The sequence below is a fragment of the Haliotis rubra genome, unplaced genomic scaffold (genome assembly GCF_003918875.1).
Source record: "Haliotis rubra isolate DU_JTF1 unplaced genomic scaffold, ASM391887v1 Scf276, whole genome shotgun sequence".
NCBI lineage: Eukaryota > Metazoa > Mollusca > Gastropoda > Lepetellida > Haliotidae > Haliotis > Haliotis rubra.
Window position 1 is genome coordinate 280,372 of NW_025766847.1, and position 23,017 is coordinate 303,388.

The window sequence follows — 23,017 nt, forward strand, 5'->3', positions numbered from 1 at the left end:
ATCTTAGCCCTGGTTCGTGTAGCCGGCAGAAATGAAGTGGTGCCAGTTTGTAGGACGATTTGACGGTCTTCTGCTCGTGACGTCACACGTGGACGACCCGACCTTGGGCGATCAGAAGTGGTGCCACTTTGTTGTAGACGACCTCGCAAGTCATACACAGTACGACGGCTGCATCCCATTGCTCTTGCGACGTCAATAACTGATCTTCCCGCTTGCAACATGCCAACGGCACGTTCACGTTGCACATTTGACAATCGTGGCATTTCAAGTACCGTTAGAACTGTGGTTTAAAAGTGTTTTTTCAATTCTTGAGGCCAATGCAAACACGTGCATATGAAGAAAACTTCGATGCGAAGATCACGTGATCGACTGCACGTGCAAAACCTGATTTTGGCACTAACGTCATTTGCACGACGAATCGATGGGTTTGAGTGGGTTTTGCTAACGTTTTTCTAGAGTCGAAAGATAGGGATCCCATTTCGGATACACAGATGCATCATCAGAGAAAAATTATTCATTATTTTTCAAATTACATTTTGTGAAGTTTCTTTTTTGACTCAGTATAGTATGACCAGAACTTTTATTGAGAATTTTAGGAATATGTTTAATTGGATTTCTAGTATAAACAACCATGACCGGCTATCAAGTGCTTGGTTTCATTCACGAGAGACAACTCCGTCAATCCTTTTTCATTAGTTTGTGAAGAGTTATCCCCCTTTCTTTTACTTGCTAGCAGACGACATTTTCAGTGATCCTCAGTATGGATGATTTAGACAACAGGAAGTTGATTTTAGAGTATTATAACAAGGACATCAGATCAGCTAAAGTGATTTCAAGTAGAACAGACATCCCTTTGTCCACTGTTTGTCGTGTTTCGAAAATATTGCAAATGGGTATGGCATTGAGCACCAGGGAGGCGCAGGTAGGCCCAGAAAATTGACTAGACAAAATACTAACTGTTCACCTGTCTTTGAATCTGGAGTTATGTTCTGCTAATATTCACATTTAATACGTGAGTAATGAGTGAAAAAAATATATAAAATTACAATCTTTAATTTCTCAATAATTTCTGGTTGTACTGTACCAATGCTATATTCATGTATATGAAATGAGTCTCCTGAGGCACAACAACAGGAAACTTCCTCAGGGTGCCTTGTGTTTTAATTCGTAAACCGATACTCACCACACAGACGTGGTATAATACTCCTCCACCACAAGGCCAAAACATTCACTATTCTCAACATCATTTATTGCACATCTCAAATCAGAATCAGGACTCCACCACAAGGCCAAAACGTTCACTATTCTCAACATCATTTATTGCACATCTCAAATCAGAATCAGGACTTCACTAAAAGAAAACTTATGGAAGGCATCGGAATTCGCCGCTATAAATCATTCATCAACAGAGACCAAGGGTACTCCATACGATCGGCCTTTGAAGAATTATCAAGCTGAAGACTTTATCAAAAGTTTCACTACTAATTAATCACCCCCAACCCCGTTTACTGGCTTCATCACCTGTGCGATTTATTAGTTCTTGATTCCTAACTGGCCTCATCCAATTGTGTGCCACTTGTTATTCCATTACACGCTGTTGTCAATGTTAATCTGCTGTTTGTTATATCATACTATGTATGTATACATCTCATCACTTGGTTGTACTCACAGTGTAAGAATCTACATCAAAAGCATCGCTCGATGCAATAAACAAGCTGTTGTCATCCATAAAGTTGTATGCTTCATTCTTGCACATTTCTCATATCATTTTTCTGAGTAATTTCACGTTTGAGTATTTGGTTCTCCACGTGTCAACTACAATGAAATCATGATCCTTTACTCTAAAGTACACCTAGACCACTTCACAAACAATTAGAAACAAACGAAACAGTGTCATAGTCAATGTGAACAGTAGTGTCCGTTTCTCATTACAGTGACATTTGACATAAAGTGTTGCGGAGTTTGACTTGAGAACGTTCCTTTTGGTGTCCGAAGTCAACGTAAAACAAAGATAATATATATTCATTGTAATCATTTCTCATTCAAGGTCCTTGTTTTAGTATATTTCCCGCTGTCACAGGGGACAAGGTCAAGTATATCCCCTGTATTCAACATATACGATGACGTCATCAGCTCGAGCTGCTATCAGTAGATATCCAGAGTTTGTAATCGAGGTAGTCCTGGAAGGTGATCCCGGTCTGCCGTCCATCAGCCCGGTACTTGTACACCTCCTTCTGACGCTGCCAGCTGCGGAAACAGGTAGAGATAATATATTGAGGAGTGAGTGAATCGGGTTTAACGCCATGTTTAACATTATTTCCGTTATAGCTGGGCGTGCCAGCCTATTGTGGGAGGAAAGACAGAAGTGACCCTGGTCTTTCACCTTTGGTCAAATCCACGGATTTGGTGCTGATAAACCTATTAATGTATTCCGGGCCGTGACTCAAACCCACAATCACAGGTTTCCGGTTTGCCAACTCTTGGCGCCTTGGACACCCCAATATCACAAACAGGTAGCCTAATTGATGTTGTTTGCAACCTCTCGCCTTCAGCATGCCACTAGTTTGAAATGCTGACAAATTATCTCATTTTCATGAACATTGAAAAGAACTACATTTTTGAAAACGGTGGAAGTACAGTGGTGCCTATGTAGAGGGAGGTACTTTGACAACCATCAGTTATATTCTTGCGGTTGGGTCACCGAACTTATCAACGCTTTTAATCATCGGCTTGTTGAGTCAAGTATCGGGACTCACTCAATAACTGATGACGTTTGACGTAATCACAACACAGACGCTTTGACCAGTTTGACCACAGACTAGACATTATCCCACTGATTGAATGACTAGAAAGTTTGTCTTGTGACAAGTTAGTGTTTACCTGATCCAAGATGAGGGCAACCTACCTGCAGTATGCAACACAACTGATGACCAGCAAGAAAAACACAAGCAAAGCAAGGGAGCCACCCACGGCGCCACCTATAACCAGTCGATAGTCTGGAGCTTGGGCTGAAACACGCAATGCAGGTGCTTCTTACACTGTTTTCAAATAGTTGTACAAAGCAGCTACGATCCTTAGCTCAACGATTGTCCTAATGCTTTGTTAAAGTATGGGAGTCAATGTCGCTCGCTAACGCCCCCCTTGTGTTTAGTAAGTGTTTCTGATATCCAACTTCAAATCTCGATAATTGTGTAACAGCTTACGCAGTCTTAAAATTCAGATCACTTGGATTTAGGTTTTAAGTTCATTTATTATGTAGATCGTGTCGCTTTGTTTCGGAATGTTTCATTTCATAAATGTATATTAAAACGATCACGTCGGCCGCGTGCAAAGGACATTTTGTCATACAGTTTTAAGAAGGCTTTATATGTGTTCACGACGGAATGAAACTTCATGAGTACATGTAGTAGCGAGAGATGGGAAACACAGAAACTAATAAGGAAATCGTTTTGTGGAAAGTAGAACTGATGAGTAAAACCCATGCCTTTGTCACAGACAAACAGTTATATCCAAACAGATATTTAGGTTAATGCAGTAAAACTTCAGATATAGCAAACGTTCATTTTATCGAAGAAATGTCTAGCTACCACCGCAGAACCCACCATCATTTGTTTGGTACTTCGGTACTTCCACACTTCGGCAGTAGACTTTGCGTAAGTCACGGTCCCATTGGCATTCGCCGTTACCGCCACAGTAGTTGTTGTCTGCGTCACATGGAGCTGGAACCAGTCAATACTCTTCTTGAATACATTTATGGTACATGTATTCAGATATCCAAGAGAAACTAGTAGATGCAAAATGAAACATCAAAACGTAAATGTCTCTCCGTATAAATATCTAGGTTTCAACATGTCTTGAGGTCTATGCCGTCTGTGCGGTCTCTGCAGCCGTGTGTTTAACACCTGGCAAGGTATAAGCAGATATAAACGTCTGTATATGGTCTTCATAAGAGATCTTCATTTGTCCAGTATAATTATGCCAGTAGTATTAGTTCTACTGGTTACTTATATAGTATGCCATCTACACAAGAATGAGGTGTAATCTATCTACACACACACGTCAGTGTACCCTTTCCCAGAGAATTTGATTGATTGAGTTAGTGAACTGAGTGAGTTTAGTTTTACGCCGCACTCAAAAATATTCCATATACATGTTTGATAGGCATTTAGAAGTTGGTAGGGTAATACAACACACTTGATATGGATGTGCAACTTCTTTATTATTTACACACGGCGTTTCGGGGCTAATGATGAAGGGGCAAGTATATCTCTGTAACTATTGACTGTCATTCACCTGATGAAGCGGCAAGTATTAGCCCAGAAACGTGATTCACCTGATGAAGGGGCAAGTATTAGCCCAGATACGTCGTGGGTAAATGATAAAGAAGTTGCACATCCATATCAAGTGTGTTGTATTTTCCATATACATGGCGGCGGTCTGTAAATAATCGAGTTTGGATGAGACAATTCAGTGATCAACAGCATGGGCATCGATCTACGCAACTGGGATACGATGACGGATGTCAACCAGATCACCTCATCCTGTTAGTCACCTCTTACGACAAGCATGGCGGGTCTAACCCGGATCTTCACCGGTCCGAGAGACTTTAAATGGTGTTTATGAAGGATTGATCGGCTACATAAATCATCCACCAGTATACAACACACTTACATATGCATCTAGCGTCGGAATCAGCGCCGTTACGGCGTGTTGTCAGTGGAACTGAGCAGGCCATGCAAGAATTCTGTCCAGCCTCGTTCTGGTATGTACCCACAGGGCAGGGGAGGCAGGAACCGCTGTACTTGTCCAAGTATGCACCTCGTTTGCACGGCTCTGCAAGAATCAGCCCTCATCACATATGATGGTTTTGCCATGTAACGAGGAGACTCCCATGTCTATTTCAAGATTCTTCTCTTGGCTGATGTCTTAGCAAGACTGACAGGTGTATTTTGTTTGTTAATTACACCAAATATATCTGGTATATTGTGCCAGTATATCGACTTACCACATGCACCGTTCAAGTAGACGTGTCCTTGTTGTGAACACACTGTCTGGGAGGTCACGGTTGTCACACCGTCAAACACAACGCCATGGGCAATCTGCAGGATGACATCGTTCTTATTGAACTTTCAGAACTAGTAGGTAGAACTTGATGTATATGTCTGTTTGTTGTTTGTTGCAATCAGCAATATCCCAGCCATATGAACTATTACATGTTATTGGTGTACAAATGGGTATTTATTATAATATATGCTGTATTTTGCAGTTTCCCAAGAAATAGAATAAAACTCTGGCGAGTATGAAACTTACGAGGGCAGAACTCCCAGAACTTTCATATAGTCCATCTACGACCAACCTGTCAGTCGCCATCGTCGTCGTTTGTAGGCCCAGCACGCGTGATATGTCTTGTCTTAAACAAATATAAACTCATCATATTAGACTACTGAAGTACATGCATAGGTATTTTTTTCTCCGATAATATTAGAATGTATGAACTCATGTATGGGATGGCTACTGAAAAGAGGAGGAATGATACTGACGGGACACGTGGAATGGTGGTGTCGAAGATCAAGACTCCCCCTCTCATGTCTGCCGCCCCTGTGTCCTCACATCCGTCTCGTAATGACGAAGTCACGCTCTGGCAGTCCCGGTCACAGACCCCGTGCCATGACCTGTCCACTGATTGTATCGCATCCTTCAAGTGGTTCTCCACTGTTGTGGTTATTGCAGCTTTATTCTGACATGATTCAACCTTGAAACGAGTTGTTACGGTAAACGTCGCCAGCTGCATATCCACCTCTAATCCATCTGAGAAAATAGGGCATACTGGATTGAGTAAGTGAATGAGCGTTGTTTTAAGCCACTGACAGTAATATTCTTCCAAAAGTTATAAGGTTTCGGCCGATCTTCAGTGAGTGTGTATGGCTTTACGCCGCTTTCAGCAATATTCCAGCAATATCACGGCGGGGGATACCGGAAATGGTTCGGAAATCTGGGGAAACGAACCGCTTGAATCACTAGGTTACCCCACTACCCCATCGCCACACCAGACCTCAGTGTTTGACTTGTGCAAAGTTCATGGGTATTGGCAATGACCCATATAACCATCAACCCGATCTTGAGTAGGCTTCGTATTGACAAGACAGGAATACTTAGGACCCAGTCAGTCTGGGAGCACAACGGGAATTCAGGAGAAATCTTCCGCGCGGGCTTCAGTGGTATTGCAGCTAAGGTAAATGTATATAATCTGTAACGATGAAAAAGCAAAGGAGGAACAGTTTCTGAAAGACGAGCCATGGAGCACTCTTTGTAAACGAACTATCGGATCATATCGAGATTAAATATAATTAGATGACGTGAAGTCTACACGATTGTAGCAACTCACCAGGACTAGGGACACAGGAGGTGCTGCCGACCCCAACAGTTACCGTTCCCGGGGCACACTTGTAGCAATACAGTTGTTCGGAATCCGACCGGAAGTAGTTCAGACGACATTTCTCACAGCCCCGGGTCACATGGTTGTAGTCTTCACCCAAGGGACAGAACTCTGAGTCAAAATAAAATTGAGATGTTATGTTATCCTAATGTGAATGCATGCTTATACACAAGCCTTTTTAACCAATTTAATTAAAGAAAATGTTTCCGTTCAGAATCTAGGACCTATGTGTTATGTGTGGCCAATAATTCACTGATTGAATTAACATATATCGTTCTGTTTCGTTTTTTCTTTCTGAGTCCAAGAAGGAATTCCGTCAAGGCTGAGCTATCCGGGGGTAAAACTTGTCAAAAATACCGCAATAACCTTGTAGTTCTTTAATATTTTGTAATGTGTTAAGATTCCTCTTCTGGGCCAGTGTATTGTTCACCTGCGAAACCTGCCTTTGTATAGGCTCCCCATGGGTAATATTCAAAAAGCTAGTTGCACAGGAAAAATCCAGGTTAGAATTGGCCTTCAGCAACCTATGCTTGTCGTAAGAGGCGACTTAAGGGATCGGGTGATCGGGCTCGTTGACTTGGTTGACACATGTCATCGTATCCCAATTGTGTATATCGATGCTCATGCTGTTGATCAATGGATTGTCAGGTGCAGACTCGATTATTTACAATCTACCTTCAGTTATTGGCGATTTATAGCCCATTTTTATACTGTATTGTTTTTCCCCTGTAGTTAAAACGTTTTAGATTTATTTACTAGTTTGACATACATGTGATATTCTAGTTGTTTTACTGTCCTTCGTCGGCAGGTTTTTAATAATATAAATATATTTCATTTCAATTTTATATGTTCTCGTCACGATATGGCTGAAATATTGCCGATGTGACGTTAAATATTAACTCACTCACTCACTCACTCGATTATTTACAGGCCACCGCTATACAGCTGGAATACTGCTGAGTGCGGTGTTACACAATAACCATACCAAACCAAACCAAAAGCTATTTAAGACAATTACTTTGTCATTTCATTTCAATGCGTGTCCGTTGTTTGCAATATTTTGAATATCCCGTTGTCTTTGATCTTTGCACTTCAACCACGTTCCTTAATTCTCTCAAATGTTCTAAAAATATACACATGATATCACAGCCCACCGAACCATGATTTAGCTTGTTACCGCAAATTTCAAGATGTCACCTGGACGTGTTCAATGAATTCGTAGTAGCAATATTGTTCATAATGATTATTCAATAATTTAGGTTCCAAAGGTAATGAAATTCCGTATTAGTTATCTCATTTGTAAAATTAAAGTACATGTATGTTACATCTAACAGGACATCATTATTATTGGTGAAAAGCATATTCTGCAACATCAGACAGATCTTTGACTCTTAGAAGTATGATATTCTTCACACACATCAGCCAGACAATGATATTGATCCTTGCAACAGTTTGCATATAGTTCTCCATGAAATGCAGTGACTCACTCCTACACTTGTGCCGAGTATCAGCGCCCGTGTCTGTGGTACTGAAGCCCGGGGCAGGGGATGCAGGCCGCGTTACGCCGCCCCTCCTGATATGTTCCCCTCTCACAGGGAGTGCATCCACGTTTGTCAACCTCACCCCGCGTGCCGGGTGGACAGTCATCTGGGAGTATAAAATATGAAACGAAATATTAATTATTGTTTTTTATCGGCCGCATTTGCCAAGACAACAGTGGAAAACAGATAAATAGTCACAAATTAAATATACAGGCCTGTGTGTTCGTATTATCTGAACCTGAACCTGCGCCATATTGACATCGTTTATGTTACTTTCCTAGCTTATATCGTTACATATGTATCCGTGAGAAGGAAATGTGACAAATCTCATACATTTGAGACATTTGTTATAAAATATTCCAGGAAACAACTGGCTACATGGGTATGATACTCTCTATTGTCCTGCAGTTAAGTTATCCAACTACGGACGTTTATCAGGTGGTATTTGTCTGTGTGTACGTCAAACACTGAGGAGTTTCTATAATGTTATACAATCAGACAGAGACAACATAATTGGTCTCTCAGACAGAGAATTGACAAAAAACATAATTGGTCTCTCCTATATTTAAAGACTATTATATAGAATTGACATACTAAAATGTGAATTTGTTATGTACCATATATAACCATGTAACCACCGTCGGGTCACCATACTATAACCATGTAACCATGTAACCACCAAGTGTAATATTGTAAAAGTAGAAGAATTCTTGTTAGCTAATAATGAAATGTTTTCAAATTCGTATGATTTAATCTGTGGACATATGAACGCGAGAACAGGTGAGAGAAATAACCCTGATATTAGCAATCACGACGATACCCTCAGGCATACTACCCCTTTCCCTGATGAGGAGGATGACCCTGTTGAAGATCATACTTCACAGGATATAGTTGTAAATAGATTTGGCAAAATGTTGATGGATTTATGCTATGATTTTAAACTTTACATTGTAAATGTACGAGTCTATGGTGATACTAATGGGGAATTTACTTATTGTAGCCAACATGGCTCCAGAGTAAATGATTATTTTTTTAAGTTCACCTGGTTTTTTTTAGTTCATCAATATGTTCAGTATCGGTGATCGATCTGATTATGATCCCTTCCACTAGAATTGATGTTTAAATTTCCAAATATGGGTAATAGGTGTAACAATGATTCATGCATGGATCCAACAGCATCAGAGAAAATTGTATGGAATGATTCTTATTCTAATATGTTTCTTGATAACCTGAGATATAAGATTGCTGAAAACAAAGAAATGCTCCTAAAGGAAATTGATAATGCTATTGAAAAGGCAATTAGTCACTTTGTTTGAGATTGTATTAAACTCTGCTAGCTGCATGAAAAAGCCAATCCGACATAGTCCACAAACTGCTAATAATAAAAAACTACTAAATCTAGAATGTAGACAAGCGAAACGAGAAACACGTAGGGCACTTAGGAGATTTAGAAACACGTAGGGCACTTAGGAGAAAATTTAAATCTATTTCATGTAAGAAATCAGTAGAAAGATTGCACAGAAGCATAAATAGTCAATCTAGCTTTTGGAAACAGATAAGATCATTACAAAACAAACCCAAACAGAAGAATCTTAATACGAAAACAGAACGGCTTTACCATTTTAATAATGTTTTTACAAATAACAATGTTTTTTCTCCTCACTTGGATGATGAAAATGAAATCTTTTCAGATCAGTTCACAGATATTGATGCATTCTTTCTAAATTCTAATATAACTGAACATGAAATTACATCATCAATCAACAAGTTGAAAAACGGAAAATTTGCCGGACCCGATCAAGTGCTGTTCCCAATTTGATATAATGCCATTTCTACATAAATGTTTCAACAAACTCTTTGATAATCAAATATTTCCCAGCAGTCGGTCTTGTTCAGAAATAGTCCCTTTACATCAAAAAGGCGACCCGAGAGACCCTGACAACTATAGGGGGATCTCATTAATGAGTGTCCTTGGGAAAGTTTTTACTGCTTTGTTAAACAATAGAGATAAAATACCGGAAGTTCAAGCTTGTTTTAGAAAAAATTATACAACCATAGATCACATTTTTACTTTATATGCTGTAGTTCAGAAATGTTTATCACGTCGTAAACACAAATTATACGTTGCTTTTATTGATTTTAAAAAAGCATTTGATACAGTTGATCGTTATAAATTATGGTGTTGTTTGAGAAAAGCTGGGCTACATGGGAAGATGTTTAATATACTAAAATCAATGTATTCAAATATCAAATCATGTGTACGTAGTGATTATAGTGTTACTGATTTATTCGATTGCCCGTCCGGCTTATGTCAGGGATGTACATTGAGTCCTCTGTTATTTTCGTTTTTCATTAGCAAATTGTATTATGAAATTTCAAGTAACGGTAAGCATGATTTACAGATGTATCCTGACATCCTAGAAATCCTTATGCTCCTTTTTGCCGATGATGTTATTTTACTATCTGACACAGTTATTGGTCTACAGAATCAGTTGAATGTATTAGATAAATACACTAAGGAATGGAATTTATCTGTAAATTTAGATAAGACAGAAATTATAGTTTTCAGAAAGGGGGGCCCTTTAAATTCTAAGGAGAGATGGTACTTAAATGGACAACGAATTAATGTCGTTAATGGTTATAAGTATCTTGGTATAATGTTTAATTCCACGCTTAATATGGACAAATGTGTTCCTGACTTATCACTGCGAGGGAAACGAGCTTAACTTAATATGATGTCGGTTTCGCATAAACTTGGAGTTATTACACCTAATGTATTTTCAAATTCTTTGATACCCAAATACAGCCAATTCTGTTGTATGGATCCGAAGTGTGGGGTTACCAAAGATTTGAATGTTTAGAAAGAATTCACCTACTGGCATTTAAAAAGTTTCTTTGTGTTGGATTAGCAACTCCAAATAATATGATATATGGAGAATGTGGAAGATACCCACTTTACATTAATTCGCAAATAAAGTGTTTAAAATATTGGTTTAATATCAGCCATATGCCAGAACATCGGCTTCCAAAATAGCTTATAACATGCTCTTTCATCTAGATAGTATCGGTAAGGTTACATGGGTATCGCATGTAAGGTCACTATTATTCTCACATGGATATGGGTTTGTATGGTTTAATCAATCTGTTGGCGATCTATATCTATTTCTAAATGATTTTCGTAAAGTAGCAATAAATATGTTCTATCAAGGATGGCAATGCAACTTAGAAAACAGTTCGCGTTATGATCTGTACAAAACGTTTAAAACTTTATTAGAGCCAGAAAAATATTTATTAGTTTTAACAAATAGTAACCTAAGAAATATATATATATTAAATACAGACTTGGCTTGTCAAAACTAATGATTAATCATGGACGGAATATATCACTTGAAAGAATACAAAGAATTTGTCCACTATGTAACTCTGCTATAGAAGACGAAATGCATTTTACCTTTGAATGTCCTTATTATGCAGAAATACGAACTAAATATAACTAAATATATACCAGGACGTTTCTCATCTAAGTTGAGTAAAATAGGGTTTGTTTCTATTTTGTCATGGAATGATGCCGATGTAATATTTAGATTATCTCTATTTGTAAAACATGGAATGGACCTAAGAAATAACTTGTTGCATGGGATTTCAGATTGACCTTACTCTGAGAAGTTCTCCTGATTACCACCAGTTGTTAAATGAATGTTATAGTTTTATCATTTCCACTGTATCTACTAATCAGTATATTTTCAACCAGTGTATTTATGTAAATTTGTATATGGGCTGGTGGCCTTTGATACAAGAAAACACCTTTGACTTTGACTTTATACAAATCTAGTTAACTTTTCTCATTTCAACAACAATAGTACGGATGTCTCCTCCCCGTTAATTAGAGAAGAGCGGATTAGCGCAGTCTTTCTGCTATTCGCAGGTTCATGTTCTCCAAGGCAGTCGACACTCCGGGTGTTATAAGAGCAGTGTTGAGCATTGCCACGCTCCACTGATTTTCGACAGTCCCGGTGTGTATTCGATAAAACATTCGACAGTCCGGGTGTGAACCTACCAACCTACAATCCCATGCCGTTGTGGGCTGCACCTACCTTGTCCAGATGACAGTGTAAAACAGTAAGTATTTGCAATTAATATACCACCGGTTGATATGTTTTAATTACCCGCGAGATGCTATTTCCTTGTAAACACATAGCACCAAACATCGATTGCGTCTCTCGTGTGTGTTGTATCTTCTTACACTTCATCTTCCCACTTGTCAAGCTTTTATACGTGTAAGGCGGCGGGGTCTAGATGAATGGCTATTGTGTGTACCTTACACGGGATGTCGTAGTAAAGGTGTTAGAGAGGGTCGGACTGAATGCACGTAACAAACAGCGAGGTTTACACGGAGTGAATCAATATTTACAGGATGAATACATATTTCTTTCTCTTCCGTAACTTGGTCACGATACACTGTATCCGTTATAAATTTAGCAGAACTGAAATTTTTAGACATACAACATGTAATCTAATATGACAATTCCGTTTAACAGGAAGACTCTTTGTTTAATGTTAGCTGAAGGATTGATTGGTCATTTATTATGTACAAGTAGGGGTGTGGGGTGCATTTCAGAGGTGTTTGATGTACTAACGTGTTGAAAATAGCTACCTTCCCATATTGCATGTACGTTCTTGTTGACCCTTCCAAAATATGTATTAGTTTTATTACTGATCCCCACTGACACCCGACTGCTCATCATTTACACCTGACTGATCCCCACTGACACCCGACTGATCTCATCATTTACACCCGACTAATCCCCTGACTGACACCCGACTGATACCCGACTAATCCCCACTCATCTATTGACACCTGACTAATCGACCCACTGACACCTGACTGATCTCATTGACACCCGACTAATCCCCACTGACACCCGACTGATCCCCACTCTATTGACACCTGACTAATTCCCCACTGACACCCGACTGATCTCTATTGACACCCGACTAATCCCCACTGACACCCGACTGATCTCTATTGACACCCGACTAATCCCCCACTGACACCCGACTGATCTCTATTGATACCCGACTAATCCCCATTGACACCCGACTGATCTCTATTGATACCCGACTAATCCCCACTGACACCCGACTGATCTCTATTGACACCTGACTAATTCCCCCATTACTGAGTGTCAAAAAATCTCTTAACGATCCTGAACTATATAACCTGTAACACAATGAAATACAGTATGTTCCGAGAAGTTCAAGATTACACAAATGGAAATGAGCCCCAGAATGTTCTCACCTCTCGCTGATGTCAGCATGTGTCTGAGCCTATTGAGAAGGGGGTTCTTTACCCCGAAACACGAGATCCCCCCAAAGTCCTCCTGGCCAAGTTCCCACACCATGTAGCCGGCCAGGCCGTTGTCTTTAATGTAGTTGATCTGCAACATGACCAGTATGTGAACTAACTATACAGCTGAACTGAAAACTAATATACGGTATTTACTAGTTTATCTCGAGATATTAGTCGATTAGGCCGCCGCATACCGCCACTTAAAGTTATGAACAAATCATCCTGTCTTCCTCGGTTGCTGCCCAAAGAGATTAAGGTTCCAGAGTCTTTTTGTGGAAAGACTGAACATTAAAGGCGGACTTGACTCCGACGTACAGTTTGGCAGTCCAAGCATGTTTGATTTGTATAAAATGTTTATCCTAGCGATGATAATTATTAGACAACGCCTCAGATTCACATGACACTTATAATTACACGTCATGGGCAACAGACTGCAGAACAAAGTATCCATTTAACTGGAGTAAAATCACGGTATAACTGGCTATGAACTGTTTGTCCAGTTTTCAATACGTACGGTCCTCGGTGATGTTGCAGCCGTTGTACTGTCAACCCATACCCACCCACTCTCACAGGCGGTCTCTCATGAAGACGTTGGCAAATAAGGATTTTACTACATTTTAAGTCAAATGCATAAACTTTCGTGGAGGACAGGAATTGACTGAGACCTGGAATTGAGTTCGACATTCACTGAGACATGGACATCACACTGGACATGCACTGAGACATGGACATGCACTGAGACATGGACATGCACTGAGACATGGACATTCACTGAGACATGGACATGCACTGAGACATGGACATGCACTGAGACATGGACATGCACTGAGACATGGACATTCACTGAGACATGGACATGCACTGAGACATGGACATGCACTGAGACATGGACATTCAGAACGACACAGGGCTACCTCACTGCTCTCCTACCTTAGTATCCACTGTTCTGAAGTTCTCGTAGTTCACCCAGAGGTTGTCGCTGTGCATAGAGGCCGTCATGGAGATGTTGTCCCACACTTTCCTCCACCCTTGACGTAGTCGTTCACACACCTGACAGTACAGAGGAACTGTAGTAGGATGGCATAACATATACAACCCAGATTACTGAGAGGATCTGTAACAGGCAGTCATAAAGGTTTTGTCGCGAAACTTATTATAAAAGTACAAGTCTCTAAGTATGGACAATCAACATAAGAGTACTGACCTCATCTGTAATAGTGCGGACAGTCATTTCATTACAAACACGTTTACAGACAATGGGGACACAGGGTTGTCCAGAATGTTGATTGTGGTATTTTGATTCTTGACCTTTTGTACCAACATGTCTTCCGTAACTGATACACAGAGACATGTGAATTTGGCCATGATTTCCGTCTCAACGGTAGGTACTCCAGTATTAGTGTCATGGCTGCCACAAAAAGTCATACAGAGTTTTCAGATCCGCAATGTTCTGGAACTGCTTGAAGTAAACAACGCCCCAGAACCATGTTCGGTATGTTATGTTGGCTGGCCGTCTTTCAGATGGTTTTCAGACGTCAGATGGGCTGAATGGTGCCTGGCGCTATCATTCAGAAAAGTGATTTCCTTGGATGACACCAGTGATCAAACCAAGAAAAAAAGAATCTAGTATAAGGCGTCCTGCTGATACCGCTGACAACTGATGGCCAGTCACAGTGACAAGCTGAAGCATGTCAACTCGACACAACCATAGACCCGCCGCCATGGCTGCTGAAACATTGCTCTGTGTGCATGCTGTGTGTCTTCCCTGCTCGACGCGAGTTCGGCCATTTGGCGCAAAAGGAAACACCCCTCACACGCACGCACGCACGCACGCACGCACGCACACACACACACACACACCTAGAGGACCGTCCTCGAGATTCCAACTCCACTCAACCGTAATTGATCACAGGCCGCTTCACATGTCTTCTTGTACGATATCCATTCGTTTTCGGCCCATTCCTTCAGACAACTTTCTTAAAATGTTTTCAGTAAAATACTCACTTGTGAACATGTGAGCTACAATATGCATGTATAAAACATCTGTCTAGTGTACCTGTATTAGAGCAATACAAATTTAAATCAATAATATAATTCATTGTTCAGGGCATTTATCACCTAAGTGTGAGTATTGAAAACACTCCTATGCTGCAATAATTTTCCCATTCATAATTTTTTCTTAGTTCACAATATTATATGCAGTTTAATGATTATCCATTAAACAACACTTTCAAACAGTCATCATTCCATGCTTATGTCGGTTACCATCACGTTTCTTTTAGAAACGTAACAGAGATAGTTCTGCCCTTCTACTACTCCACCTCTGTATTTGTGTAATATGTATTACCTCTGGGTGGTACAGTTCGGTGATAGTGCTGTTGACTTTGATCGAGTCACCGTAGGTAAAGTTGCTCCCATCGTCGAAGGTGTACTCACGAGAAAACATAGGTACTCCCAATACAATCTTCTCTGATGCTACACCGGTTTGGAGTAGAAACTGCACGGTCATGTTCTGGAACAATATCGGATGTAGCTAATGAGGATGGGGACGTGTTGTCAGTCTGGTGAATTCTTATTTCCTTAATTGTTATGTTAGGCGCTTTCTATCTCAGTTGTATTCTTTGGTTTTATCATTGATCCCTTTATACTACATGTGACAACTTCAATGTTTAAAGAGCCTCAATTTGCTGAGCAGTCCTTAGCAAAGCCTAACAATGTTCAGAAAGTAATGTCTGTTCGTTTCGAAAAGATGTTCGCCCTTATTGTAGCGTTTTTGGGTTGTCAGCAATGTGCCACTGGCATGGGTCCCTCAAAACAGTAAACATCTAACACTTGGATCACTTCGGGCTTTTCCTCCATAAAATATCCTACAAAGTCCGAATCACTAGGAATCCCCGCTAGTCAGATACTACAGTCATGGTCAGCTATTTGGGTATGCTTACGACGTTCAGCTGGTCCGCGGGGGGCGCGTCTTCGGGTCGTTTGTACAGAGGCGCTGCGTAGTACAAGCCCTGTCTGCTCACGTCAAAGTCGTAAGCCATCAGGTTGATGAAGTCCATGGTCCTGAAATGCCATTAAAATGTGTTACATTTCTGGGGCTACAGTCCTTCCCTATCATGTAGTATAGACTGCACTGAGAGGAGACTGAGGAGAAATGGGGTTAAACGTCGAGATCAAGATTGTATAGTGACGTAGTGCACATGCGCGGTGGGCGCGCGCTGGTAGTATGGAGATGCGGATTGTATTTGTCTGGGCGAATACCGATGTTATAGTGCTTGCCTATTGTGATGCAAAGCCACAGTAAAAGGATGCCCTTCTCAAACTAGTCCTTAAATAATCGTATTAATGTTATCTCATTGGTGCTGAGCGCCAGGCTTGGAACAACAAGTACCGCTTCTAGGTATGATGCGGCCAAGCAATCAGGGCCTCGTTCCTCAAAGCGATCGTAGCGCTACAACTGTCGTAAGTCTATGTTAAAGTATGGGAGTTACGATCATCTTAACGCTACGATCGCTTTGAGGAACGGGGCCCAGAACACCGACATTCCGCACTCAGGGCAGATGCTCTGCCTGCTACACCATGGAGACTGTGATGACATTAGGAACAACTTCAGGACATACACATAGAAGACGTAGAGTGTTGATAAAGACATGGAAATTATACATTAGACATTCATAAACATAGATTTTCAATATCTCACCTAAACACTTTCGCGACTTCGTAGGCTTTCTCCATTTTGGACGGTATGGCGGGCATTGCTGTCGACAACAGCAGGCGGGGTTTGCCGGATGCCACTGCCTGTTCCTCAAACTTCTGCATCAGTGTCTGCAGTAAGGAAAATATTTCACTATTAACCGTTCAGTCATTCATTAAACGTTTACTCTAATACCAAGCTCATTATAAGAAACGGATGATAGTGTCTTTTTGAGTATCTGTCACCACATGTCCCTGGCCATACTAACAGCAACAAGGCATGCCCTCATCCATGTCTTCCCCACGCCCCACTCTGAGCCACACTGTCAGCAGTGTTTGCCCTTAACCCTAAAAAGCTGCAGAACCTAAGGACCCAGAACCATACAAAGTTATGGGTCCTGATCAGAATGTGTAGACCCTATATTATAGCTATAATATAAGTAATTCCCAGCAAACAAGACCATAAGGCCCTGCAGAAAACAGAAGCTGTGGGTCCGAGTGGTTTTCAGTCGGCTTCGGGCCTAAGGACCGACGTTAATTTGGATGACATCCCCTACCCCTACCCCGATACTGAAGCCTCACCCACCTCTGCCAGGAACGTGAACCTCTCTCTGTCCGAGTCGTTACTGCCCCTGTGCGCTGGATACTCCCAGTCAAGGTCAAGGCCGTCAAAGTTACGATCTCTCAAATACTTGACGACGTTGGCACTGAAGTTGTAGACTTTGGTGTCGTTGCTGACAAGTTCGACAAACGGCATAGAACCGTGTGTCCAACCTCCTACTGCCAACATGATCTTCAGTTGAGGGTTTACGGTCTTCAGAGAAGTCAGCTGCTCATAGTTTCCTGCAACATGGCCGATGAGGCGCCATCTTACTTCTCGCTCGTCTATGGAACTGACAGTTTACTCTTTACAAATATGTATATGGTTTAAAACAGGATGGCTAATTCGGCATTCAAAAATTCAAAAATCAGGAGTCCTACATCGTTTAAAGGTCTCCGCTAAGCTGGAGTACGTGTCTGTGTATGCTACACACAATGGTAACCCTGGCAATACTCAGGACATGAGATCCTGCCTACTTTTTAGTGGGTGTAGTAAACCTACCTCCCGGTATGTCGTCGTTCCACTCGTATGGTGCGATGGTGTCCTCTTCTGGAATTACTTTTGAAAAGGCAAAGATGTAGTGAGTGCATAGCGTCGGGTCGCTGATGTTGGCGGCGGTAAACTTGTGCGTCCCAGTACGATACTGACTCCAGTTTGTTATGTAGCATGTCCGTTTGTACTCTACACACGTACACACACCTGCAACAATATCTGCTGTACAGTTTTCCCAGAAAATATTGAGAAAATAGTTGTTTCCTAATACTGATAATAGAATTTTAAAAGATGTGTTACATTATGTAATAAGGTACTCAATATGGGAGGAAACTCTTCTATGCTTAAGAATGAACCTTACTACATGAAGAGTTATCTCCCCTGGTGTAGCTGACAGCTTCCTTTGTTGACATGACAGATTTGACAGCAAAAGAGAAAAGAAAGCTGGTTCTAGATGATTTCGAAAGGGGTGTTACTAATGCAAAAGAGTTAGCTGGTAGACATCGCATTCCTCTGTCCTCAGTTTACAGAACTGTGAAGAATATTCAGTCAGGAGGTGGGATTGAGCACAAGACGGGGGCAGGATGGCCAAGGAAGTTCAGTACTACAGCAGTACGGTCCGCTGGCGACTTGATCAGATTGTGAGTTGGGGGAAATTGAAAAGCGTTGAGTATATCAGAAATGAGATGATTAGCAGAGGAAGTCCCCAGGTATGTAATGAAACCCTTAGACAAGATGCATAAAGACTTGTGAAAAAGCGCGGAATTCCCTCACCTTTGATGAAAGATGACAAAAAGAAAGACGTTTAGACTGGTATAGGGCTCACGAAAATCAATTGGGATAATGTTTTCTTTTCTGATGAAAGTTCTTTCTGGCGTTTTCCGAACGGAAAACAGATACCGTGAAACCTGTCTACCAACGCCCAAAACATAGCCTGAAATTTCACATGTGTTGTGGAATATCATCACGTGTAGTGACGCCGTTGTGTATTTTCACTGAAAATTTGACGAAGGAACGATATGTTGACATCTAAATGATCACCTCCTTCATTTAAGTAAAACTTCTATACTTTATATGCATGTATTAGATATTTGCCGAAACAACTTTCTCTGTAATTTCTGGAAATACAATACTCCACACGCTTACATTTACACGAAACACCATTTCAGGTCCACATAAGAACATGTACCACAACTACAACACCATCTACTGTAGTCCCTACATATGTATACACATCTGTAACACCATCTACTGTAGTCTACATATGTATACACACCTGTAACACCATCTACTGTAGTCTACATATGTATACACACCTGTAACACCATCTACTGTAGTCTACATATGTATACACACCTGTAACACCATCTACTGTAGTCTACATATGTATACACACCTGTAACACCATCTACTGTAGTCTACATATGTATACACACCTGTAACACCATCTACTGTAGTCTACATATGTATACACACCTGTAACACCATCTACTGTAGTCTACATATGTATACACACCTGTAACACCATCTACTGTAGTCTACATATGTATACACACCTGTAACACCATCTACTGTAGTCGTATATGTATACACACCTGTAACACCATCTACTGTAGCCTACATATGTATACACACCTGTAACACCATCTACTGTAGCCTACATATGTATACACACCTGTAACACCATCTACTGTAGTCTACATATGTATACACACCTGTAACACCATCTACTGTAGTCTACATATGTATACACACCTGTAACACCATCTACTGTAGTCTACATATGTAATACACACCCATAACACCCATCTACTGTAGTCTACATATGTATATGTTTACACCATCCTGTAACATAATATGTTTACACACCTGTAACACCATCTACTGTAGCCTGCATAATATGTATACACACCTGTAACGCCATTTACTCTAGTCTACATATGTATACACACCCGCAACACCATCTACTGTAGCCTACATAATATTTATACACACCTGCAACACCATCTACTGTAGCCTACATATGTATACACACCTGTAACGCCATCTACTGTAGTCTACATATTTATACACATACTACTGTACTACATATGTATACACACCTGTAACGCCATCTACTGTAGCCTACATATGTATACACACCTGTAACACCATCTACTGTAGTCTACATATGTATACACACCTGTAACGCCTCTACTGTAGTCTACATATGTACACACACCCACCATCTACTGTAGTCTACATATGTATACACACTGTAACACCATCTACTGTAGTCTACATATGTATACACACCTGTAACACCATCTACTGTAGCCTACATATGTATACACACCTGTAACACCATCTACTGTAGTCTACCTACACACCTGTACACACCATCTACTGTTGTCTACATATACACACCTGTACACACCATCTACTGTAGTCTACATATGTATACACACCTGTAACGCCATCTACTGTAGTCTACATATATGTATACACACCTGTAACACCATCTACTGTAGTCTACATATGTATACACACCTGTAACACCATCTACTGTAGTCTACATATGTATACACACCTGTAACACCATCTACTGTAGTCAACATATGTATACACACCTGTAACACCATCTACTGTAGTCTACATATGTATACACACCTGTAACACCATCTACTGTAGTCTATATGTATACACCTGTAACACCATCTACTGTAGTCATATGTATACACATAACGCCATCTACTGTAGTCTACATATGTATACACACCTGTAACACCATCTACTGTAGTCTACATATGTATACACACCTGTAACACCATCTACTGTAGCCTACATATGTATACACACCTGTAACACCATCTACTGTAGTCTACATATGTATACACACCTGTAACACCATCTACTGTAGTCTACATATGTATACACACCTGTAACACCATCTACTGTAGTCTACATATGTATACACACCTGTAACACCATCTACTGTAGTCTACATATGTATACACACCTGTAACACCATCTACTGTAGTCTACATATGTATACACACCTGTAACACCATCTACTGTAGCCTACATATGTATACACACCTGTAACACCATCTACTGTAGTCTACATATGTATACACACCTGTAACATATCTACAGTCTACATATGTATACACCTGTAACGCCATCTACTGTAGTCTACATATGTATACACACCTGTAACACCATCTACTGTAGTCTACATATGTATACACACCTGTAACACCATCTACTGTAGCCTACATATGTATACACACCTGTAACGCCATCTACTGTAGTCTACATATGTATACACACCTATAACACCATCTACTGTAGTCAACATATGTATACACACCTGTAACGCCATCTACTGTAGTCTACATATGTATACACACCCGCAACACCATCTACTGTAGCCTACATATGTACACACACCATTATCTACCATGTAAGTGTATTCCAACTGCAAAATCTATTATGTTCCAAATGGGTACATCAGCAACACCATAATAATAATAATGATAAATGGATATTTCTTGTGCGCCATAGTCCACCCAGAGCATGCTCAAAGCGCTACATCTGAAAGTGTCACTAGAGTTGATGAGGAAAATATGTCAGTTCGTCAAAAAGACCATCAGAATATTTGGCAGTTATAGGTTGTAGAAGTTTTTTAAGAGGAAGGTTTTGAGTCCGGATTTGAATGCTTCTAAGGATGAAGCATTTTTTTTATGGGAGAAGGAAGACTGTTCCAGGGGGTTGGTGCTGCAAATTTGAATGATCTATGGCCAAAGTGTTTGAGATGAACTTGGGGAACTGTGAGAAGATATATTTTGATTCTGAGAGCGGAGAGAACGGGCAGGCATATATGTTGACAACATCTCAGAGAGGTATGGAGGAGCTAGGCCGTGTCTGCAGCGGAAAACAAGAGTGGGGATCTTAAACTGAATTCTGGCTTCACCCGGCAGCCGATGCAGACTCTGGAGGATTGGGGTTATGTGAGACCATTTGGATGTTTTAGTGACAACTCGCTAAAAGTTTCACTTGAAGTTTTTGAAATCTGAAGAGAAGATCATTAGAGATTCCAAACTGTAGGCTATTGCAATAATCAGTCCTGGAGAGAGCAAGTGACTGAGTGAGAACTTTAGCTGCATCTGTGGTTACAAGATGACGGATGTTACCAATAGAGTGGAGATGAAAGCAGCCTACTCTACAGAGATGGTTCACATGTTGCTCCATGGTAAGACAAGGATCAAGATAAACACCTAGGTTTTTTACACTGGATGAAAGTGGGATATCTGAGTTGGCTACTGTGATGTCGTAGAGTTTATCCTTTTCAGACGTTGCAATGTGCCAATCAACATAGCCTTAGTCTTGTCTTCACTGAGCTTCCATGTAGTGTGTTTTACACATGTACATACACTTCCAATACCATCACAAGACCACATGTTGCCAAGCCATATTACCAGGCCTGTACATTATTTGTCTACTACAGTAAATGGTGTTGTGAACAAAGAGTTATATTACCTATCAACAAAACCGTCACTGGAACCAGGGAGTACATCACGCCGAGGGCACTGCAAAGTAAAGCATGTTTCTCTTATATTTCGATACATATAAATCGTAAAAGTTATATCTCAGTTCAGACAGAACCTGCATCTCATGGATGCAGCTTGAGTTCCGGGCGTTTGACGTGTTGACGGGAATTGACTCGGTGCAGGTCCTACTCAGCTGTCACCTTGAAACATTGAGAAGGGCGTCCAGTCCCTTACAGCGCAGTAAAGTATCTACCACTGGACACCTTATACAATGTATGCCGAGACTCAGGCCTCCTGTAGAAAGTATTTGAAGAATCTTTATGCGTTAATCTAATTCTGTCAAATCTGTAAATCTAATTAGGAACGCGCGCT

The 23,017-nt window shown here is 40.6% G+C and overlaps 1 protein-coding gene across 1 annotated transcript; it reads right to left on the reverse strand.

The window, feature by feature from the left end:
* Positions 1-1,513: 1,513 nt before the first annotated feature.
* Positions 1,514-22,681, reverse strand: LOC124280936 (chitotriosidase-1-like). The gene is made up of 16 exons (XM_046716941.1): positions 22,635-22,681; positions 18,123-18,320; positions 17,607-17,863; positions 17,028-17,152; positions 16,270-16,390; positions 15,675-15,839; positions 14,258-14,377; positions 13,277-13,415; positions 6,386-6,547; positions 5,541-5,808; positions 5,311-5,410; positions 5,006-5,099; positions 4,672-4,833; positions 3,603-3,719; positions 2,906-3,008; positions 1,514-2,247 (listed from the first exon to the last, which is right to left on the reverse strand). The coding sequence occupies exons 1-16, from the start codon at positions 22,669-22,671 to the stop codon at positions 2,130-2,132; spliced, it is 2,286 nt and encodes a 761-aa protein (XP_046572897.1). The 5' UTR covers positions 22,672-22,681; the 3' UTR covers positions 1,514-2,129.
* Between the last annotated feature and the right edge of the window lie 336 nt (positions 22,682-23,017).

Bases quoted from the DNA above. Each gene is read 5' to 3' on its own strand.
- LOC124280936 (XM_046716941.1), bottom strand. From the start codon at position 22,671: ATGTACTCCCTGGTTCCAGTGACGGTTTTGTTGATAG. The intron at 17,864-18,122 runs GTAGGTTTACTA...GCCATGTTGCAG, and splicing joins GAACGACGACATACCGGGAG to GAAACTATGAGCAGCTGACT. The intron at 5,411-5,540 runs GTCAGTATCATT...TATTTGTTTAAG, and splicing joins ACCACCATTCCACGTGTCCC to ACAAGACATATCACGCGTGC.